The sequence below is a fragment of the Pygocentrus nattereri genome, chromosome 18 (genome assembly GCF_015220715.1).
Source record: "Pygocentrus nattereri isolate fPygNat1 chromosome 18, fPygNat1.pri, whole genome shotgun sequence".
Classification (NCBI taxonomy): Eukaryota; Metazoa; Chordata; class Actinopteri; order Characiformes; family Serrasalmidae; genus Pygocentrus; species Pygocentrus nattereri.
The window spans coordinates 12,752,720-12,776,033 of NC_051228.1; the positions used below are offsets into that span (position 1 = coordinate 12,752,720).

Genomic DNA, 23,314 nt, shown 5'->3' on the forward strand with positions numbered 1-23,314 from the left:
TAGTTATTGTTCTGGTTAGCCTCCTAGCTCGCCTTACTGCGCTCCCCCTTCACTTGCGCTGCAGCTCCCGCAGCAAGCCGGGTGTCGATCTCTCCGAAAATATAGTTTGTTGTTAAACGAACTTTAGCAATTGGTTTCAAAATACGAAATTGTGATAATTCGATAACCATAGAACAACTTTTATAAGCACACCAAACTCCGTTAACTTTTACTACCTGAAATCGCTGAATGGATTTCGTGGTTAGCCGGATAGTTCAATGTACACAGTTAGCTTGCTAGCTGGCTAGGTGTGTTGGCCGTGAATGCCTCCGCTTTTTTGGGCTGAGGCGAGTCACGATTCATCGAGGTCTGCTTGGGGCCTCGCTAAAGTCTCTTCGGATTTTCGCCAGACTTTTTAAAACGCCAGGTAAGGTATAACGTTACTGTAATCAATATGTCAGTCTCACACATGGCCAAGAAAATAAGTAAATGTTTTGCCGAAAACGAGCATGTTATTGCTTGGGCCGCAAACTAGCTCTAGCTAGCTAACTAACCTGTCCGCAAAACGATATCACTTGTGTCTGTGTTATTTTATTTAGACCGCCTAGTCATTCCTAACCATGTTCAGAGAACTAGACATTTGAAGGTTTGCTAGTTAACTAGCTAGCAACGTTACTGTTAGCTGGTTAAGTTAGTCGCTAACGTTAGCTAGCTAGTTGATATAACCTAGCTTTGACGGATAGGTTCAAGTCTCCCAGGAGTGTTACAGAGTGGTCTTAGGCGATGTTGCTTAGATGCTTTAACGTAGTTACTGTACTTTGTGACTTTACATTGTATTAAGAATCACACTACATTGCTATTTTTACACAGTAACGTATTAGTGCAGTATTGTGAAGCTGAAACACATGGAAGTGTAAACATAGTTTCAGAGAACTACGTTAAATGCATCATAATTCGATGATTAAAGCAGATTTTTGGGATGTCACTTTTACTCTTTGCGTCACAGATTACAGAATGACGGATATATCAGGTCTGCAGTTCGTAAGTCCTTATGCTTTTGAGGCCATGCAGAAGGTGGACGTGGTGCGGCTGGCAGCTCTAAGTGATCCGGAGCTGAGGTTACTGTTGCCGTGCCTGGTGAGGATGGCATTGTGTGCCCCTGCAGACCAGAGCAATGCGTGGGCCCAGGATAAGAAACTCATCCTGCGTCTGCTGTCCGGGGTGGAAGCAGTAAACTCCATAGTAGCGTTGCTTTCTGTGGACTTTCACGCCCTGGAACAGGATGCCAGGAAAGAGCAACAGCTCAGGTAAAGCCATGATGATAGACCATACTTAAACGTGTGTCGCTTAAAATGTACAAAAGAAAAGAATTTGGATATATTTGTTTGTTTAAAACGGTTACACTGTGAGAAAATACATGTCAGCTTTAACACGAAATGAATTATGATTAGAACACATTGTCTTTGTCTACCTGAGGGTTGGTATATTAATTGAACATCTTCCCTTTTCGTTAGACTCCGTAAAACGGTCTTAAACAAGATTTCTCATTGTCTCGATACAGGCAAAAAGCAGGTGGCTCTAACGGTGAGAGTATACTGGTTTCTCAGCTGCAGCATGGTCTGACGTTAGAGTTTGAACACAGCGACCCGCTAAGGAGACTCAGACTGGCTCTCAGTGAGCTGCTGGCCATCATGAACAAGGTGGTCACTCATCTATAAACTGCATCAGTGTTTTATGTGTGTGGCATATTAACAACAGACCCAGTGAGCATTTTGAGTTTAACTGATAGGGTGTAGGAATTTAAAAAGTCTGTTCCATGTGTTTGTCATGCAGGTAGCTGACTCAAATGGCGAGTTTTTTCTGAAGTCTTCTGAGCTTTTTGAGAGCCCTGTGTACCTGGAGGAGGTAGCTGATGTTCTCTGCATTCTTCAAGCAGGTAAAAATCAAAGCTGCAGCACACAGATCTTCTGTTGCATCAGAATGTTTGAAGTATATTTTAATATTATGTAGTAAGTAGATTTAATCTTATAATAACAAAACGGTAGCTTTCAAAGTTATTTTTAGTTATGTGCAGTAATAAATGAATTATTATGGACTATGGGTGTCAAGTACTTTTAGTACTTAAAGTAAACCAAGGCTTGTTTCACCCATTTATATGCTTTGTCTTTCTTGCAGAACTGCCCTCTTTGTTGCCTATTGTAGATGTGGCAGAGGCTTTGCTGCATGTGCGAAATGGAGACTGGTTCCTTTGTCTTCTTGTCGCCAATGTCCCAGACAGCTTCAATGAAGGTATGTAAACTTAATTAAACAGTAACTCTTTTTGCCTTGCAGCTTGTCCATGGATTCATGTATAGACATTGGCACTCGTAGAATAAAAGTGTATATGTATGTAATGAAAATCTCTTGGTTATTCATTATTGTAAGAAAGATGAGAATACACCTGTGGCATGTGATAAAAGGTTGTTTATATGCACAAATCAGGAAATGGCTACAAAAAGATACAAAATGGTTGAAAATGTCAATTTCCACAGAAATTAGGTAGGTCAAGGGGCACATTTTCCAAACTACAATCAGACAGCATCTACATCAGAAATAAAATGATAACGTAAAAATGCTTTTTGATGCAATTGATCAACACGTTGTAGTCTCTTATGGAAATTGAATGACTGTAGCCTATTCCTTTGAGAGACATCATAAGGAATAAAAGAAATAAGGAAAAGCACCATGCTTCTCATGCTTGCATATAATTTTTTCAGTTGCTTATTTGCCTGCGAATGTATTCTGTATTCATAATTAATTTGAGGCCTTTCCCGTACTCAGTTCTCAAGCTTTGGCTTTAGTATGTTTTTAATGCTGCTAACAGAAACAGATTCATTACAGACTAAAGTATTATTGGAAAAGTCTCTGTGCAGAGACATTCGGCATAATCACATTTAACATGAATGGTTACTAACACTGTTATAATTCTACTATACATTTAATTTCTTATTACAGGTGAATTGGGACCGATATTTTCGATTTTGTCATAGTGACGTAATGGTCAGTCATAAACATCTGCTAAACTGGTTGTCAGTGATGGAGTTTTGAATGACAGAAAAAATAGAAAGGTATTGAATAATTAGGGACTGAAACGTGTGTGTACGTGTGTGTTTATTCTCCTAGTATGTCGCAGTCTAATAAAGAATGGTGAGCGTCAAGATGAGGAGAGTGTGGGTGGAAGACGCAGAACTGAGGCTCTTAGACAGCTGTGCCAGATGAACCCATCTCAAGCTCTCAACATCAGAGCCATGGTGGTGAGCATCCACAGCAGTGAAGAAGAGCTCCTTTGCTGCAACAATAGCCTGGGACTCTCTCAGGTGCAGTTCTACAGCCCTAGCTTAACATTATACCATACTCTTTCTTCTGTATTCCCAGGTGGAGGAGTGTCATCTGCCAGGATTAGGAGTGGCTCTGACACTTGACTATAAGCCTGATTGTGCAGACGAGGCTGTTAGTCCTCTGGTGTCTTATGTCAGTGGCCTGCTCTTGGGCACAAATGGGAAAGTGCGCACCTGGTTTGGCTTGTTCATCCGCAATGGGCAGCAGGTGAGGGACTGCAGTTGCTGGTCACATATGTACAGTATGCACTGCACACAAACAACTACACAAATGCTGCATAGTTAATTGGGTTGTATATTTGGTAATTTCAATTAGTAATTGAACTACATATACATACATATATATATATATATATATATATATATATATATATATATATATATATATATATATATATATATATGTAGTTCAATTACTAATTGAAATTACCAAATATACAACCCAATTGTGTGTGTGTGTGTGTGTGTGTGTGTATATATGTAGTTATATATATATATATATATATATATATATATATATATATATATATATATATATATGTGTGTGTGTGTGTGTGTGTGTGTGTGTGTGTGTGTGTGTGTGTGTGTGTATGTAGTTCAATTACTAGTTATTACCATTTATACTAAAACATTACATCTTTGTCCCTGTCTCTCCCTTTCCTTCTCTTCTTGTCTTCCCTTCCCCCCTCAGAGAAAGAGAGAGAGTAGTTCTGTTTTGTGGCAGATGCGCAGGCAGCTGCTTTTGGAGTTGGTGGCCATCCTACCTCGCTCACGCAGTACACATGTACCCAATGACACAGAGCTACATTCTGAAATAGAGAGCAGTTCAGGTTATTCAGGCCTGAGAGAAGAACATGTGGTGAAGGCAAGCGCGCTACTCAGACTCTACTGTGCTCTCATGGGCATTGCTGGCCTTAGGTACTGTTTTCACACACTCACTGAACAAAGACTTGATTGATCAGTCAAGTAGTCTGGCTATACTGTCTTCTCCTCACTTACACACAGATGAAACTCTAAAAATGCATATTATTTGTAAATAGAAAAAAATTATAAATTCACTAAGAATAGTTTTTTATTCATTTTGCAGCTCTTAGGTAGTGTTAATAGGAGCTTTAGCCTGTTAACATTTGTTATTACTGCTGTGATGCCTTCTAAGCTTTAATATCAGTATGAGCACATAATCAGCATTTACACTCATGTAGTGCTTAGTTGTAATGTTCTGGATCCTTTCTCCCAGGCCCACAGATGAGGAAGCTGAGCAGCTCCTCCAACTGATGACCAGTCGCCCCCCTGCTACTCCTGCTGGAGTCCGCTTTGTCTCCTTGTCCTTCTGCAAATTACTTGCCTTCCCTACTCTTGTCAGGTATATTTCTGCATCTTTGTCGTTTATAGTCCTGTTTAAGTGCATGCAGTGTAGCAAAACAATTAACAGTATGGTAATTTGTGGAAATAATGATGTTCCAAATATGGTAAAATGGATAAAGAATAATCAGATGTTATTGTATTCTGTACATCTTTAATGTTGTCCAACTCTCTGTAGTACTCCAGAGCAGGAGCAATTGATGGTGATGTGGCTCAGCTGGATGATCAAGGAGGAAGAGTACTTTGAGAGGTAAGGAAAGTGTCCATGTGAGACACAAATAGAAAATGTTTAAATTAAAATTTAAAAATTTCATGTACATATTAGTCATGTTCTTTTTAGTTCTTAGTTTTAAGAAAGAAGTGTTATTCAGATGCTAGAATAGAAATTTATGATTGCTTTCTCAGACTGTGATCTTATGCATTTTCTGACAAATGACAAATATTTGAAAGTAAGTTTATTACACAAGAGTTATTTGTCTCTTGGAGTCTCTAAAGGTTGCACCAGCAGGGCTTACGCCTGGTCGGTCAAAACTTTCTGGGTGTAACTTTAACCATTGCACCTACTAGTTGTATGCTGAATATTTAAGAGGACCAGGCGTAGCTTTTAAGCCTAACTAGGAACAGGCATAACAGAGCTGTGGTGTTTCAGGGATGAATTGAGATGGAGAGGGTCACTAACCAAAAATATGTCTTTGGATAGTTGTGGTTCAGAAAGTTTAGAAATGCTTCCACTGAACCAGCCAAAGTTTACTTTTTTTTATTTAAGCTGTTAAGATGTTTTTCCATCAGTGTGACTTTAAGCAGACTGTAACTTGATCAATTTGCAAATTTCATTGTTGGTGAATTTAATTCTGCTTTTGCCAGTAGCACGTGTGCATGCACAGCTGTTTTGCAATACTAAGACCTTAGGTATAATTTTGGTTAGTGCAACAAATGTAAAACTCTGTCTAAAAATTTGTTTTAGCTATGACAGATTTAACAATTAAGACAGATTTATTTAAGATATGTTGCAACTGACTTCTGAAGGTCCCCTGAGCTTTCTTTAATTTTTTTTAATTGTCTTTTAACTTTCTTTTTCTGTTCAGCAGTCTGTAAGACTTGTGCACTAACTGGTTGTAAACTGAATTTGCACTAAAACAGTGCATACGTTTTATGCCTAGCTGAAAGTGGGCATAAAGTCAAATTCAGACCTTTTCTAAGCTATAGTGACTGGTTTAACTTGTTTCAGTGTGTTTGGTAGCTGTCATGAGTGGTAGTAATCTTTACCTTGAGCATACTACAAGCAGAGGCAAAGCTGGCAGTGTACGGTTTTCAGACTGTGGAGCTATTTCTCAGACTTACAGACGTGTGTTTTAGCTGTGGTTGTTTCAGGGAGAAGGGTCATGAACCATAAACTGATTGGTTGGTCTCAGCACAAAATTATTGAAAAATCTGACATGTGCTGCTGTTTTTCCCAGCCTTCACATGTTTGTTGTTTTTTTTTCCTTCTAGCTTGATCTGTTTTTGTGTCAGTCTAAATAATTAGTTTCATTTGTGAGTTTCACTGTTTTTAAAGCTCCTTTTGCTCTTTTTATTTTGGTAGCCATAATTGGCAGGTTAGCTGTAGCCAGTAGTAGGTCTACTAAGCCTAGCTTTGGTTGGTGCACTATGTGTTGGTAATCCCTGGAAAAAAATAGTGTTGGGTGCATCTGTCTTAGTTAAGATCTGTTTTACATATATAATATAAAGTATGCAGAGGGCAGCAGAGAGTAGATTTTTAGTGGATCTGTGACTTAAAAACTACTGACAGGATGGATAATTCAAACAGGCAGACAGACTAAATATTTTAGTGTTTTGTAACATGATTTCAAATATAAACCTGTTTTTTTGTTGTGAAAGGTTGTTTGTGTAGTTTAAAGACTATTAGGCTAAAAAGCCTGAGGGGCAACAGAATAAAGTGTTGAGACAGACTTAAATTTAACATATGCTTCATTTTCAGTGAGTTATTACTGCATAATTTCCTTTGCTTGTGACTCTCTTAGGCACAATCTGTAAGTTTGTATATTTATGGTAATATGAAGTGTGTGTGAATGTATTTTTTATATGAGGGTTTTTTTTTGAGGGTTTGTGAACTTCCAAGTATGAAACACTGCAGTGTTTTTTCTTTTTTTCTTTTTTTTTTAATGTTTTCATTTGCTGTGTTCAGGATGTTACCCAGTTTTTCATCTCTCTCTCTCTCTCTCTCTCTCTCTCTCTCTCTCTCTCTCTCTCGCCCCCCGCCCCCCCCCAGTGCTGCTGGTGTGTCTGCATCCTTTGGAGAAATGCTATTACTGGTTGCCATGTATTTCCATAGTAACCAGCTCAGTGCCATTATTGAACTTGTCTGCTCCACTCTCGGAATGAAGGTAAGCTTTTAGGATCAATATTGCAGAGCAGAGGTTAGCTTTACACTGCACAGTAAACCAAAAACACATCTTGACCACACAATCTCTTAGGGCATTACACAGTAAACACAAGAGGATGTAAGTGTGAGGGAGCAAGAGGAATTAAATAATGACTCTGGCTGTTCAACGATGTTGCCATTTTTGCGTAAAATTAGTAGCAGGGCTGGTGTATGGTTTTTGTACTTTGGCATTTGTGGTTTGTAGATTAATTAAGACCACTAGCTGAAGCTACATATGTTAGATGAGTTTGTGTAAAACAATTACTTAATTGATTTAGCTGTGAAATATAGTTGAAAAATACTGCCTTTTACTCTTTATCATTTATGAGGGCAGTCATGGGCTGGAGGTTAGGGAACCGGTCCTGTGACCGGAAGATCGCCAGTTTGATCCACAGAGCTGACAGTATATTTGAACAGGACACCTAACCCCTAACTGCTCCCTGGGCTGCTCACCGCTCTGGGCAAGTGTGTTTACTGCCCCTTAATGTGTGTGTGCTGAGTAGTTTGTATGTGGTGTTTCACTTCACAGATGAGTTAAATGCGGAGGTGAAATTTCTCTGCTGTGGGACTAATAAGGGTCTCTGAATCATTTATTTTGTTTGTTTACCCTTTACAAACTAATTTCAACCTGCTATCTTTATGTGCAGCCTACTCTTAACTTGATAAAACCTGTTTTAATCTGATACACGCACCATTGCAGTTCTTGATATCTGGATTTTGTGAGTATGATTGCATGGGTTTCTTACCCTGACTGTTCTTCCTCAGATTGCCATTAAACCCAGCTCTCTGAACAAAATGAAGACCATCTTCACCCATGAAATCTTTACTGAACAGGTACAGTACACAGTATACATGGTATTTAAGTGGAGCAAGTGGAACAAGTTGCATGATGTATTAAAATCAGTTTGTATGTGCCAGCATTCGTGATAGACATGGTTACAAAAAGTCTTTCATTGCTTTGGCAACACGTATATACTGCCTTCTGATACTTTTGAAAGAGCTCAAATTTAGACTCCTTAGTCCATGAAACACATCTCAGATGTCCAGTTTCTAGTGCAGTGGTATTCCTAGTAACAACAGCTACACATTTTTTCAACACCCAAAGCTTTGAGTTGCATTCTAATAGAGAAAAGAAGGACAGAAAGACCCCTGTATTTTTTCCAGATCCGAAGCGAGAACAGAGTAGTAAATTGTAATTTTTTTTTTCTGTCTTTGAAAAAAAAATGAAAGCTTCAAGCACTGCTTATCTGCTGCTGCCATTTTTGGTAGTCTCTTCAGAAATATCTCCTTTAGCCATTTGAGATGCACGTGGGAGAAATTTTAAAGCAGCTAAGGTGTTTGGGTAGGTGCTTGTGTGAACGTTGATGTCTCCTTAAAGGGTAGCACATATCAATGTCACATACCTTTTGGAAAACCTTTTGATGAGAGTCACAGCTGTGACTTGTTGAAGTTAAAGTGGCAGTAGTGTAGACAAATAATAGATTTGATATTGCTTTTGTTTGAGGCTTTTTGTGTAAATTTCTATTAAATATGATTCCTGATATTTTCTGGCAGTGAAAAATGATTGACTGGAATCTTTTGTTTTGACCGGAAAATGAATGAACAAAAGGGGGGTCTCTGACATTTTCATATGCGTTGGACAGGGGCCAAAGATCATGAATCAGCACTCTTGTTAATATGGCTGTCAGTTTTATGTACTACAGAAATGATCCATGGTCATGCAAAATTTGGTGGTTTTGTCAAAATACTTTTGATCAAGTATGTATTGTTTCATTTTTGTCCTGTGGTGTAGATAAACTGTAGAAGTGTTTGACAAAGTTGCATGTACAAACCTAGTAACGTACCATTGTTAGCTGTGACAATGTGCAATAATGTAACTTAATATATTTCTGGTTTTTAAATTTTGTGACAATAATAATATAATTAATAATAGTATTTATATAGCACACTTATGATACTATCAACTCAATGAGCTCTACAGAAAATAAAACAAAATGAATGCATAAAAAACGAGAAATATTCTGTATTTCAATACAGAAAAGTCTTAAGATATTAAAATTAATTCAAAGATGCAAAGATTTTAAAAACTTGAGCATTGTGAGACAATAATAGTTGTTTTCTGTGTTTGGTTAAAATATGTGCAATGCAGTTCAGCATATTGCAGTCTCTTATTTGGAAGCCCAGCCAAGAGGGCATTACAATAATGTAATAGTAAGGTCACAAACACAGAAATCAGGCATGATGAGTCAGAGAAGTCCTGAGTCCATATATAAAGTATAAATGATAAAAAAGAGGTTTTAAACGACAGACATTAAACCAAGATTCATCAAACATGATAATGATTGAAAATGCTCAGTTTTAGCCTTAGGAATCTGGCTTGAAGTGCCTGCAAGAATAACCCATTGTAGGCATGTAGCTGATTATATATATTTTTTTCTTGAACTCCTGGCCATGGATGGCTCTGTTATCCTTAAGAATCGAACTCGGGTCCCTCTTAGACAATCGTTGGGCTCGAGAGACCTGCATTTCGTGAATGTTTATGACTATGACTAATTTAATTGATTATTTATGACTAATTTTATTTTTATTTTTTTTTTTTTTTCATTATAGGTGGTAACTGGCCATGCAGTGAGAGTAGCTGTCACCAACAACCTAAGTGCCAATATTACAGGGTTCCTCCCCATCCATTGCATTTACCAGCTTCTCAAAAGCAGAGCATTCACCAAGCACAAAGTTTCCATTAAGGTACAGAATGGTTCTTCAGTTTCTTTTTAACTTATTTTCTTTTATGCTAGCATTGTATTCTGTTTACTGATCTGTTATCTGTTGACATCCTCTGATTGTCTTCTGTCCTGAACTTAAGGCAGATACTCTCATTGATTTAATTAACATCATCAATATTTGGGTTGGTTGCCATGTCAAGATGTTAAGTGTTTTTGTAACAATTACCATATCAGTCTTTACAAAATCAAATTAATTAAACAGTGGTGCCGAAATGATACGTTAAAAGTACTGATGAGTTGACCTGTAAGGATAAAGAAGGAATTGAATATTTAAAGCCTTAGTTGGTTGCTAAGCCATTCTTTCTGTTTTCAGTAACAGAACATATCTCTCTCTCTTTTTTTTTCACCTCTCTCTCTCTCTCTCTCTCTCTCTCTCTCTCTCTCTCTCTCTCTCTCTCTCTCTCTCTCTCTCTCTCTCTCTCTCTGCCTCTGCCTGCCTCTAGGACTGGATCTTTAGGCAGCTGTGTGAGACCACCACACCTCTTCACACTCAGCTGCTCCCCCTCATTGATGTTTACATTAATTCTATCCTTACCCCTGCATCGAAGGCCAACCCCGAGGCTACCAACCAGCCAATCACAGAGCAGGAGATTCTAAATGTCTTTCAGGGCCGGGCAGAGGTGAGTGGATCTTAAAGCTAATTTGCTTTTTAACATGGTTTATAGATAGTGACAACTGTATTTTCACAGTTATGGGGTTTTTTTTTTTTGATCGGTTTATTTAACAGTCTCTCTCAATGGAATGCTTAGAATTTTTATGTCGTAGAACATGCAGTATAGTTTAGTGTGCATCAGCGTTTCTGCTGATAGACGAAAAATTTCAGTTAGAACAAAGAAAAATCTTATTATTTTGCTGCTTTGAAAGATCTGTTTCAATTCATCATAGACTTGATATTAACTTATTATGTAATGTGTATGGATGTTACCTATGGCTTCTAACAGCTGTAAAGTGAGAGCTTTTGTCTGCCATGGCAACTGACACACACTGTAATTGTGTTATATGTCATGAATACGGCATTGATGCTTATCGCTTTATCTCGTCATGGTAAATTCACCAAGGTCTAAAGCCACTTATCTGTGAGCCCTGATGATGTGCAGCTTTATTCTCCCTTTTAACCTCTGTTTAACCCTCTCTATCTCTCTTTCTTTCTCTCTCTCTTTCTCTCTCTCAGGGAGATGGTGGAAAAGGACGTTCTCAGTATAGCATCACCACTCAACTGTTGATACTTTACTATATCCTGTCTTATGAGGAGGCTTTACTGGCCAACACTAAGGCACTTGGTCAGTATGTAACTATATATATATATATATATATATATATATATATATATATATATATATATATATATATATATATATATATATATGAATATATATATGTAACTATATATATATATATATATATATATATTTTAGCATTTTCATTTTATTGTTCTAAAATAATTTTATGTATGCAGATTCCTTTATCTTTTTGAAAGTGTTCTCAGTTGAGTCAGATGTACCATTACAACGGACTGCAAGATTTTACGCTGGCATTCTTTTATCGCTGCTCTTGAATACACTTTATTCTTGAAGCTGCGTGTTGTACATATTGTTCTTCGTTCTTTGTGTCCACCCCGTTCCAGCTTGTTGATCTTAGTTATTCTCTCTGCTTACACCCTTATGCTATTGAAGGAGTGATTTCCTTGACAGCAGTGTTATTAAACTGCAGCAAGTAAAAAGTCACCTGTAAACAGACTGCACTGAAAAATTGCAGCTCTGGTTAATTCACTATCTTAACGGTATTCTCCTCATTTAGCTCTCATGCAAAAGAAGCCCAAATCCTACTCTGCTGCTCTTATGGACCAGATCCCCATCAAGTACCTCATCCACCAAGCCCAAGGCTTACAGCAGGAACTGGGTGGTAAGTTATTTTCCAGCCAACATCTAATAATAAACTGAATAGTTATGTAATTGTAGTTACTTAGTAATAGTATTTTTTTCATGCAGTGTTTAATGTGTATACAGGTTTCTTTTATGTACCAGTTATATTAAGTACCTTCATGTAAACGATTATGAAGATATGAAGTTTGCGTGCATGTTTTTTTTTTTTTTTAATGCTCTCCTCCTATGCCCAGTTTTCACTTCCACTTGCTCTCTCTCTCTCTCTCTCTCTCTCTCTCTCTCTCTCTCTGTCCCTCTCCCTCCCTCTCCCCTCTTCCGTAGGGCTGCATTCTGCTTTACTGCGTCTCTTGGCCACTAACTACCCTCACCTGTGCATGGTGGAGGATTGGATCTGTGAAGAAGAAGTTACTGGCACACTCCCCCTCCTGCGTAGGATGCTGCTCACCACCCCAGCCTTCAAGTACTCGCAAATGCAGGTGCACAAGGGTGAGTGAAGCCTGCACTGACTGAGCAGCTAGTCACTAGGGCACTGACTAGTCACCATTGTGGGACATTTGCAGAAATATTGTGTTGCAGGTGCACATGTGGATTTTAATGAAATCAGATCTCTGGTGATTGGGTATGGGCAAAGGCTTCTTGGTTGTAGTGTTAAAAATGGGAAACTGTGCAAATGGGAAACAAAGCAGCAGATCAGTAGCAGCAGAGGGTAGCTTTTGTACTTCCTGTGAGTGCCATGCCTCACATAAGCTTATTTATGAAAGCAAAAGAGCCCCAGACTTTCATCTCTAGCACTTCAGAGGACATGCACAGAGGAGCTTGTATATAATGTTAGTGTTGCAGTTACAGTCTCTCTGATATTAGCTTTCTGACTTGTTTCTATGTTGTTGTGGTGGTGGTGGTGGTCTGAGCTTTGGTATTTATGAGTTAGATTCTGATCTGTGGAATGATGCATGTAGAGGATTTTGTTCATCACATAGTACAACAAAAAAAAAGAAAATATATATTTTTAAATCATTGAATTATTAACAGTTTGACATTCTCATTGATTCTCTCTGATTGTTTTTTTAGACAGTAGTTTGTTAGCTGCTAAGTTCTCCTTTTACTGTGATGGCTGATAGTTATGGTCTTTCTACAGCCTTTCAGAATGTGATACAGAGTGGGCACAGGCTAATGAGGATCTTGGAGCACCTGATGCTGCTCAGTGCAGGTGATCTGATCCCTTATGCGGAGGCCCTCACAGGGAGCATGAGCTTGCTGCTGGAGGACGGTGTCTCCCGCAGAGTCCTGCAAACCGTCAACAAACTCTGGATGGTGCTCAATATCGTCATGCCTCGTAGGTGAGAGAATAAGTTTGTGTGTCTGTCTGTGTGTGTGCATCTGCATGTGTTTTAGTTATTAATGTTTACCACAGGAGTAAAATTGTTTTAGAATATAGAGTCTAATACCTTAGGCATTAATTTTTAAACGGGCAAACTGAATGTATCAAAATATTGAAAATATAAAGATGACAGATTACTCATTTATATAACAGTACATTTTTTGAGTTTAGACATGTATACTCACACCTTGAAGTTTAGAAATCAAGCTTTGATCCCCAGGGAAAATTTAGAGTGACTTTAATGGGGAAATTAGGAAGAAGAAGAAAAAAAACGGCACGCTGACACGCTGACTTAAACCTGCCAGATTAAACACAGGGGAACAAGTAATCGATGCAGAATGCTCCAGTACATTGGATCAAATGCAAAAATGATTTTAAAAAGTGTTGTCCTGAGCCTTTTTATTTATTTATTTACTTACTTACTTACTTACTTACTTACTTACTTATTTAAAATCTTTTTTTTATGCCAAAGTCAGAAGAACAATCTTTTAAGACCACTCATCAACAATAAGTACAGGTCATTTTAAAACCTTTCACTGGCCATCATATGTGTCCTATCTGCTATATCAGCTCATGAGGTTTCACATTGCTGCATCATGCTCGGACTTTGACGATCGTAATTTTTTTGATGTTCCCTAATCAGCTCCTAGTGGTTTCAGTCCACAAACATCCTATAAGTTTAAATACACAAGTGAGAACTGATCACCTTAATTACAGTGATCATTTACACATACTAACATTTTGCATATATCATTTGAAAACAAAGATTCAAAATAAATCATACAAGTGAAAACTAAATTTTACTGCTCACGAGACTTTATTTTCTTTATTTTTGTGCTTTAGACTTAATTTAAACCTGCCAGGTTAAGATGTTTAAAATTTTGATTTATAACTTGTAAAAATGTAGAACTTTTACAGAGTAACAAACAAGAACGAAGAGTTTACTGTCTGATCACGTCAGATTGCTGCTGTAGAATGTGTGGCAATGTAGAAATCAAGGTTAAACACCTGATTCAAATATCTCAGTTCTGCCAGTAAAAATAAAGTACTTCTTCAAACTTCTATAGATTGGCTGAATAAAACACTGTGAACTACTTGTAATCCTGCTGGTACTCACTTAGTTTTTATAATAAACTTGTAATCTGTCTTTTTTTAATGTAATGGATTAGTTATCCTGATTTTGTATCCTGATCACATAGTGCCATTACACATCCTTTACTACTTAATCCTGTGTGTGTATATGTGTGTATATATTTCTCACTCAGGCTGTGGGTGATGACAGTGAATGCTTTGCAGCCTTCCGTTAAGCTCCTCAGGCAGCACCGCTACACACAGAATGATTTGCTGGTGGACCCCCTCATTGTGCTCCGCTGTGACCCCAGAGTCTTCAGGTATTTCTAAACTTGCTTTAATACTGTATTTAATTAATAAATGCAATAGCAATAAGCATGATTAACATGCTTCACTACTGCAAACAGAACCACAAGAATACATTTTAGTTTAAAATTGATAACCACCCTCTCTGCTATAGACATCGAACCTTCGTATTTCTGTTTGTTTGTCTTCAGGTGTCCTCCCCTGATGGACATCACGCTTCACATGTTGAATGGATACCTGTTGGCTTCTAAAGCCTACTTGAATGCCCACTTGAAGGAGACTGCTGAGTTTGAGCGGCAGACTCAGACAGTCTCAAACCTAGGGCTTACAGGTCAACCAGACACACCAGAGGTCACCAGGGAGGAGCTGAAAAACGCTTTATTGGCTGCACAGGTACTGTACAAACACACTAAAGTAATGCCAGTCAATAATAAAATTATCAGGCACTCTTAATGTTGCAATTGGCCTGAATTCCTACATTAATTCCTTATTCCTTATTAACAAGATGGGTAAAATGTGTGTAATGTAGCCATGTTGTGTAGCATACCTGTGATTGATATTGTCCTACTTCTGTGCCCTTGCAGGACAGTGCAGCAGTGCAGATCCTGTTGGAGGTATGTCTGCCCTCCTTTCAGGAGGAGCAACAGCTGGGTGCAGGAGGAAGTGACAGCTTGCTAAGGAGTGTTCGGTCTGTGTCAAGCCTGTCTGAGAGGGAGCAGGCGAGTGCTGGAGCTTTGCAGGGGCCCCTGGGGTCACAGCAGGCCAAGGCAGAATCCATGGGGCCTCAGGGGGCACAGCAACTAGATGGGCTGCTCAGCGACCTTAGGGAAGTGCAGTGCCTTATCTGCTGTCTGCTGCACCAGATGTTCATTGCAGACCCCAACATTGCCAAACTAGTGCACTTTCAGGTAATTTCTCTGGTGATCTCAGAATGCTGCAACCACAGTTAGGAAATGTAATTTTTCGCACTTTTGTGTGATAAATCATTACTACAAAAAGGAAAGCAATATTATAATTAATTTAAATTACAGCACATTGTTGTTTTTTTTTTTTTTTTTTTTTGGCCCCAAGATAAAATAGGAGAGTGTACTGAATGATGTAATGTGATATGTGTGTTCTCTCTCCAGGGTTATCCTCAGGCCCTTCTTCCTCTGACTGTAGCTGGCATTCCTTCCATGCACATCTGCCTGGACTTCATTCCCGAGCTGCTTGCACAGCCTCAGCTGGAGAAACAGGTACCCTGTCCAATCATCTGTTGACCATGGCCTGACCTGGCCATTCATTCACACATCTAAAAAATGTTGATTATCCTCATAAAAACATCAGTTATATCAAATCAGTTATAAAAACAGGACTTAATACATTGGTATCGCAAATTTAACATTTGCCATTTGTTTTGCGTTATGTCACATTTGCCTGCTTTCTCTTACAGATATTTGCCATCCAGCTGCTGTCTCACTTATGCACACAGTATGCTCTGCCCAAATCTCTAAGTGTGGCACGTTTAGCTATAAGCGTAATGGGTACTCTACTCACAGGTAAGAATGAAGCATATGTCAGTTTCTCTCCTTTTTTCCTTTGCATGATGAGTGCTGCCCTGTTTTGGTCATTGCTAAACATTACAACAGCTATTGCTTTGAAAATAAGTTTAAAAATAAATACATTTTTTTTATACTATCTGTATTCAGTACTGATGCATGCCAAGCGCTTTGTGTTCTTCATGCCCACTTTGCCATGCCTGGTATCGTTCTGCCGGGCATTTCCTCCACTCTACGATGATGTGGCCTCCTTGCTGGTGCAAGTGGGCCAGGTGTGTGCTGCTGATGTTGCCACTAAGGCCCGAGACATTGATCCATTTATTGCCAGTAAGTTTACATTGAATGTAGCTTTGGGTTTATTCAATGTTTACTTGGTTTACAAAGGTTTTTTTGTAAGAATTGTCCCAACCAGAGGGGATGTGATTATTTTGGACTTTTTAAAGAATAGAATGGAAGGAGAAAAGTAGAGAAATTTGCATGTGATGTGCAGTATTACAAGTGTTTATTGGAAGGCATTACAAATTGCAACACACTGTCCATTTCTGTTTTCAGGGCTGCAGTATTTCAGTGAGAAAACAAAAGAAGAACTCGGATCAGATATGGAATTGTCCAAAATGGCTCTGCCTAAGAGATCCACTGAGGAATTGAGTGGGGCTGACCCTGATGTTCAGCTGTGCTACTGTGTAGAGGCCACCTTCATGGACATCATTAGGTTCAGTATACAGGGACTCTAAAGTCTAATGGAGCAAAGGTTAGGAAAGGAGTAGTTGTCTTCCACGTTCACTTCCACATAATGCTTGCCGTACTCAAAGAGTTAAGAGTTGCTAAACAGAAAATCATAATCATTAAAGAAAATATCGAAGGTAGTCAAACAGAAAATATGGTAACTTTGACTCCCCCCCAATTATTTAAGTTTAGTAAGTTACAGTGCTAAGTTGCTTTTTTATGAAGGTAAGAAAGTTTCTTAGTAGAATGACCCATAGATCCGCTGTACTATTATATACTGAACAAAGAAAATCAACCTTTGATTCTATTATTGGCTGCTTATTATAGAAGAGCAGATATGTTTTCTCCAGAAAACTGGTTTTGGAGGTTTCTTCAGAACAGTGATATGTTTGGGGTAGTAGTGTTTGTCACACTGTTTACTTATGAGTGTGTTGCTTGCATTCAGTGGTGGCTAATGTTATTGGTCCGTTTTCTAGACCTCTTTATAAAGTCATGGTATTCTCCAAGTGTGTTTTTGAACATTTGTAATAAAACTTTGAAATCTGAACAATCTTGTTGCTTATTTTAAACCAAGATCTTGCAAGTGCATATTAAAAGAGGAAGGACCGTAGTGCGATTTTGACGGTTAGGGTTTTGACGATTTTTCACGTCATCAGTGACATAAATTTTACAATGAGATACGCTTGTCGGCCATTTGGGGGCACTCTTGCTACATGTTAAAACACGTTCATTTTGCACCTGGCAAAGAGCTTCTCTGAAAGGCAATTCAAATGCCAGTGTAATAGTGATTGCCTCTTTGCCAAAGAATGTTTCAAAGCCTTCTTCAACTGTTTCTAAAACTGTGTGTGTAGAAATAATAGCGTTTATACAACTGTTTCTTTAAGCAATTTAAAATGTTTAACTATCATTTGAAATTTTGCAGTAAATTGACAAAAAGGACCTCATCACCCTTTGAGTGGCACTACAATGGAATAAATTCAGCCAGAATGTTTTTCTTAAGAACAAAAAAGCAGAGCCATGATATTCAACCACAGTAGAATCCACCGTCATGAACATGCTTAAAGTGTTAGTACAAGTACATGACTAAAAAGGTGAACCAAAAAAGGCCAGGAAAAGTGTGTAGTGCTCATAAATCCATCCATCCATTTTCTAAGCCGTTTCTCCGTCAGGGTCGCGGGGGGTGCTGGAGCCTATCCCAGCAGTCTTCGGGCGGAAGGCACTCGAAGTGCTCATGCATTATACATTTTATATATGTATAAGTATATATGTATATATTATACTATACTAAGGAATAAGCACAGTGTATTAGATAAATAGATATGAATATTGCGTATATATTCTATACTGCGCATTTTTTTCTGAGTATGCTTAAGAAAAAGTGCTTTTTGCACAGCCATCAATTCTAAAGGGCGACTTTGCCCTCAGGGTGGGTTTTTGGGGTGGTGGGGTGGCGGATGGTGGTTGGAGCGGGAGAAGAGATACGGTAAGAGATGAGCGTGTTTCTAAGCAGCAGCCGTGCTCTTCAGAGCTGCACTTTTGTTTCTGTTGTACCGTAACTCCGAGCTGCTCTGAACATTGCCTCGGGCAAGCAGAAGGAGACATCACAACTCGGTTTTGTTTTCACTGCGAGGCACTGTCGAGTTTAAACGTGTTCTTCACACAAATCATCTCCATTTTTTTCTCCATCTCGCTCACCTCTTCCTGCACTCCTGTTTCTCCCTCTATGACAGAGGCAGGTGGGATTGTCTAGAACACAATCTAAAAGTGTTTAAAGAGCTCTGCGAGTGGCTGCGTTAGATTTGACTGAATCTTCGTGAGGTCATAGGCTATCTGATGATTTGCTCATTTGACAGGATATTGAATTATCCGCCTGTGTATGTGGGTCGGAGCACCGCTGAGCCGCAGTGAGTGGGAAGTGAGTGGTTTCGGAATGATTGCGTGTCAGTGAAGCAGATTGACCTTTTGCTTAAGAGGCGTGCTCACGCTGCCTCCCTCCGCCTCCAGCCACGCTCGGTATCCAGGAAACTGTACTCGGATCAGGATACAGTTATAATGTAATTCATTCTTTGATTTGGTAATTGGCATCTGCTTAGTGTTCCATTGCTGGCAGCAATAAAAGTTGATATGGGATATTCATGCCATCTAGTGATAATGGATTTGAGATTAAATTAATTCAGCCTATACACGTATTTACAACAAACTAACACAGGCCATATCAAGACCTTTTAAGGTTAAGTCTAAGCATAAACTGAAAAGAAATGTGACTGGGAAATAACCATCGACACTGTCAGACACAAGGCATAGCTGTTCTCTGTAAAAACTGTAGAGCCTGATAGTTTATATAGGTTCAGGCAATATTGTCAAGTGATTTTTAAAGCCTGAATAGCCAGACTCTATATAAGGACACTTTATAATGATCTCTAATACCGTGACCAATCAATCAGTAAAGTCTTTGCTGAATTTTAAAAATGCTAGCATTAAACTTTGAAACGGTGAAAAGATCGTGGCATTTGAGCGCATGGTGTATGTCTGCATGGAAGAATGAGCATGCCTGTCTGTGTGTGCACATGTGTTTCAATTTACGCTGAATTAAAACAAGCTGCGGAACAAGCCATGATGTCACCGTGGGTTGCCTCAGTGGGCGAGAGCTATTTACAGGCTCATGGAATTGAATTAACATATTTTAATTCTAGCCTCAATGACCTCGACGGTGTTTATATGTAACGGTCCAGCATTTGATCCGAACCTGTTGTTCGCATGACATCACGTCTTTAACTTTGTCCTCAGAGCGTGCAGCCAGTAGGATGCACTTTGTGGGGTTCAGGGTAACCTCATGGCTAAGAGTTACCATATGCCTCCCGACGATTTGCGCGTTTACCGTCCAATTAGCCTTGCCGGTTAAACCTGAATCTGAACGTGGTGGGATTTAACCTTTACTCCCTAGAGGAGGTGTTGAATGGGAAGGCGACGCTGAGATGCCTTAAGGCCTTTCCGCTTAACGCCATCTGGAAAACGCGCCATGTTGTTCTCACTCACACCTGTTTGCATCACGGTCCGAAGCCCCTGTCGGTGGGAGCTGTTCAATCTGCGGCTTCACCACTCACAGCCGGTGGTAAAGCGAGTGCAGCCAGTTCAGTCGCGATACAGAGTTCATGTGAGGTCACTAAGGTATTGATGTGTTACACTAAAGCGGGGTTAATGGGAAGAACCTATAGAGTCGCCTGAAAGGAAAGAACACATTATACGGCTGAAATTGAATATCTGTCAGTTAAATAAATGCAGTTAACCGAGACTGCTCAGACGGAATTGTAGGCTTACTTAGGCCAGAGCAGATTTGTGCTTTGAACTAAAACAATATCCTGCCCTGACTCTCGATGCTGTCTGGACTTCTGCGGGGGAAAAGCACATATGGTTTAAATTATTACAGTACACAGTGCTTATATAGCAAGCTGGATTATCGCTTCTTCATTTGAATTAAGTGTGTAAAGTTAGTTCAATGAACCCACTACGAGCAATTTAAAACACCCATTAAAAACCACCGACCTTGTTGACAGCTTGATGCTGCGCAGGGTATCTCCCCCAACCACCAGCGGCACAGGGCTCCTCTTTCAGCCTGACAGATGGCTCCGACGCTAGGAGGATATCCATATTAATTGCACAATTACAATGCACTGCATCAAGATTGTGTCATTAACATTGTGATTGAAAAAGCAATTATGGTTTTTGATTATCATCATCCACTGTAAAACTGTTATTTTGTTGTCGCCTCTGGGTGCCTTTTTCCCTCCTCCTCTGACAACAAATTGATCTCCGCAGCGCAGAGTCTGGGAGGCTGACACTCCTTCCTGACTGGCACTTAATTAGCTAGCATAGCATTAGCATAATCAGCTCCTCGAGGGAGGTGGGGAGAGACAGGCGTTCTGATGAAGACCTGGGCTCGTATGCATCCTGAATTTTTGACTAAGAGTGCTGATCTGGGATCAGTTTCATCCTGCTATGTAATTGAATTCAATAGGGTTTGAGCAAGAAAATCAGTCCTAGAATAGCCTGTGGCAGAAGTTTGATACATACCAGTGTCTGATGTATTGGCTAAAATGCTAAAAGTATAACAGCGTGATACTTTGCCACTTCAAAAAAGGAAAGAAAGAGCTCTATGGATAGCACTAATACTCTCAAGAAATTAATATAGAGGAGTGCTGATTTAGTACCAGTTTTTTTGCCTGTGTCAATATACAGTTGTATTGTCCGGGCACCCATGATTTTTGAAATAAAGAGAAAGAAACAATACCTCTGCATCAAAATGTTTTTAAAAATGCCACTTGATGTTAATGCTTTATATTTGATTCATTAAAAAAATTTAATTAATTTTCCCTTAACTGAGTCACTAGGACTGGTTAGGTAGGACAAGAATTGCCATAAGGAAGTATCAGCTGATGATAAATCCAGAGCAAAATAAGTCTTCAAACCATGTGCTTGCAACATGCATTCTCCAAAAATGTCATTTAGAAATGGCAGTTAAGGGGAACTGTGAAAGTCAAGGAAAGACCTTGAGGACCAAGAAGACAATCCAATAAAAAAATTATTTTTTATTGGATTGGGGGGGGGACTGTTAGGTATGGCAGAATGAACAAGTGTTAGGTATGGAAGTGAATATACACTGCTCAAAAAAATAAAGGGAACACTCAAATAACACATCCTAGATCTGAATGAATGAAATATTCTCATTGAAAACTTTGTTCTGTACAAAGTTGAATGTGCTGACAACAAAATCACACAAAAGTCATCAATGGAAATCAAATTTATTAACCAATGGAGGCCTGGATTTGGAAAAACACTACAGGCTGATCCAACTTTGATGTAATGTCCTTAAAACAAGTCAAAATGAGGCTCAGTATTGTGTGTGGCCTCCACGTGCCTGTATGACCTCCCTACAACGCCTGGGCATGCTCCTGATAAGGTGGCGGATGGTCTCCTGAGGGATCTCCTCCAAGACCTGGACTAAAGCATCCGCCAGCTCCTGGACAGTCTGTGGTGCAATGTGGCATTGGTGGATGGAGCGAGACATGATGTACCAGATATGCTCAATTGGATTCAGGTCTGGGGAACGGGCGGGCCAGTCCATAGCTTCAATGCCTTCATCTCGCAGGAACTGCTGACACACTTCAGCCACATGACGTCTAGCATTGTCCTGCATTAGGAGGAACCCAGGGCCAACCGCACCAGCATATGGTCTCACAAGGGGTCTGAGTATCTCATCTCGGTACCTAATGGCAGTCAGGCTACCTCTGGTGAGCACATGGAGGGCTGTGCGGCCCTCCTAAGAAATGCCACCCCACACCATTACTGACCCACTGCCAAACCAGTCATGCTGAATGATGTTGCAGGCAGCAGATCGCTCTCCATGGCATCTCCAGACTCTGTCACGGCTGTCACGTGCTTAGTGTGGACCTGCTTTCATCTGTGAAGAGCACAGGGCGCCAGTGGCGAATTTGCCAATCCTGGTGTTCTCTGGCAAATGCCAAGCGTCCTGCACGGTATTGGGCTGTGAGCACAACCCCCATCTGAGGACGTCGGGCCCTCATACCATCCTCATGGAGTCGGTTTCTAACCGTTTGTGCAGACACATGCACATTTGTGGCCTGCTGGAGGTCATTTTGCAGGGCTCTGGCAGTGCTCCTCCTGTTCCTCCTTGTACAAAGGCTGAGGTAGCGGTCCTGCTGCTGGGTTGTTGCCCTCCTACGGCCTCCTCCACATCTCCTGGTGTACTGGCCTGTCTCCTGGTAGCGCCTCCAGCCTCTGGACACTACGCTGACAGACACAGCAAACCTTCTTGCCACAGCTCGCATTGATGTGCCATCCTGGATGAGCTGCACTACCTGAGCCACTTGTGTGGGTTGTAGAGTCCGTCTCATGCTACCACGAGTGTGAAAGCACCACCAACATTAAAAAGTGACCAAAACATCAGCCAGAAAGCACAGGTACTGAGAAGTGGTCTGTGGTCCCCACCTGCAGAACCACTCCTTTATTGAGTGTGTCTTGCTAATTGCCAATAATTTCCACCTGTTGTCTATTCCATTTGCACAACAGCATGTGGAATTGATTGTCAATCAGTGTTGCTTCCTAAGTGGACAGTTTGATTTCACAGAAGTTTGATTTACTTGGAGTTATATTGTGTTGTTTAAGTGTTCCTTTTATTTTTTTGAGCAGTGTATTATGTTTTTGGATTCAATTGTGTGGCAGCCAGTGGCACAGGAAACTTTGCACAGGTAATGCAAAGAATGGATTACATAAAATATCAAAATTTTGGAACCAAATGTGAATCAGTAAAGCAACTGAAGCTGAAAAGAGGCTGGCATCTACAACAAGACAATGACCCAAAACATACCTTAAAATCCACCATAAACTACCTGAAAAGTTGAGAAATGCAAGCCAAAGCCTTCAGAATGGCCCTCACAGTCACCTGACTTTGAAGTCATTGAAAATCTGTGG

The 23,314-nt window shown here is 39.8% G+C and overlaps 1 protein-coding gene across 1 annotated transcript; it reads left to right on the forward strand.

The window, feature by feature from the left end:
- The first annotated feature begins 30 nt into the window (after nt 1–30).
- On the forward strand, nt 31–17,372 carry ints2 (integrator complex subunit 2). The gene is made up of 25 exons (XM_037547635.1): nt 31–406; nt 986–1,286; nt 1,541–1,679; nt 1,813–1,915; nt 2,155–2,268; nt 3,142–3,272; nt 3,394–3,564; nt 4,048–4,274; nt 4,594–4,719; nt 4,897–4,968; nt 6,988–7,102; nt 7,906–7,974; nt 9,751–9,885; nt 10,367–10,543; nt 11,095–11,203; nt 11,721–11,825; nt 12,128–12,292; nt 12,942–13,143; nt 14,450–14,575; nt 14,753–14,954; nt 15,146–15,469; nt 15,689–15,796; nt 15,994–16,099; nt 16,250–16,426; nt 16,652–17,372. Exons 2-25 carry the CDS (start codon nt 994–996, stop codon nt 16,831–16,833), a joined length of 3,678 nt encoding a protein of 1,225 aa, XP_037403532.1. The 5' UTR covers nt 31–406; nt 986–993; the 3' UTR covers nt 16,834–17,372.
- The last annotated feature ends 5,942 nt before the right edge of the window (nt 17,373–23,314 follow it).

Bases quoted from the DNA above. Each gene is read 5' to 3' on its own strand.
- ints2 (XM_037547635.1), top strand. From the start codon at position 994: ATGACGGATATATCAGGTCTGCAGTTCGTAAGTCCTTATGCTTTTGAG. The intron at 7,103-7,905 runs GTAAGCTTTTAG...GTTCTTCCTCAG, and splicing joins GCTCCACTCTCGGAATGAAG to ATTGCCATTAAACCCAGCTC. The intron at 16,100-16,249 runs GTAAGAATGAAG...ATCTGTATTCAG, and splicing joins AATGGGTACTCTACTCACAG to TACTGATGCATGCCAAGCGC.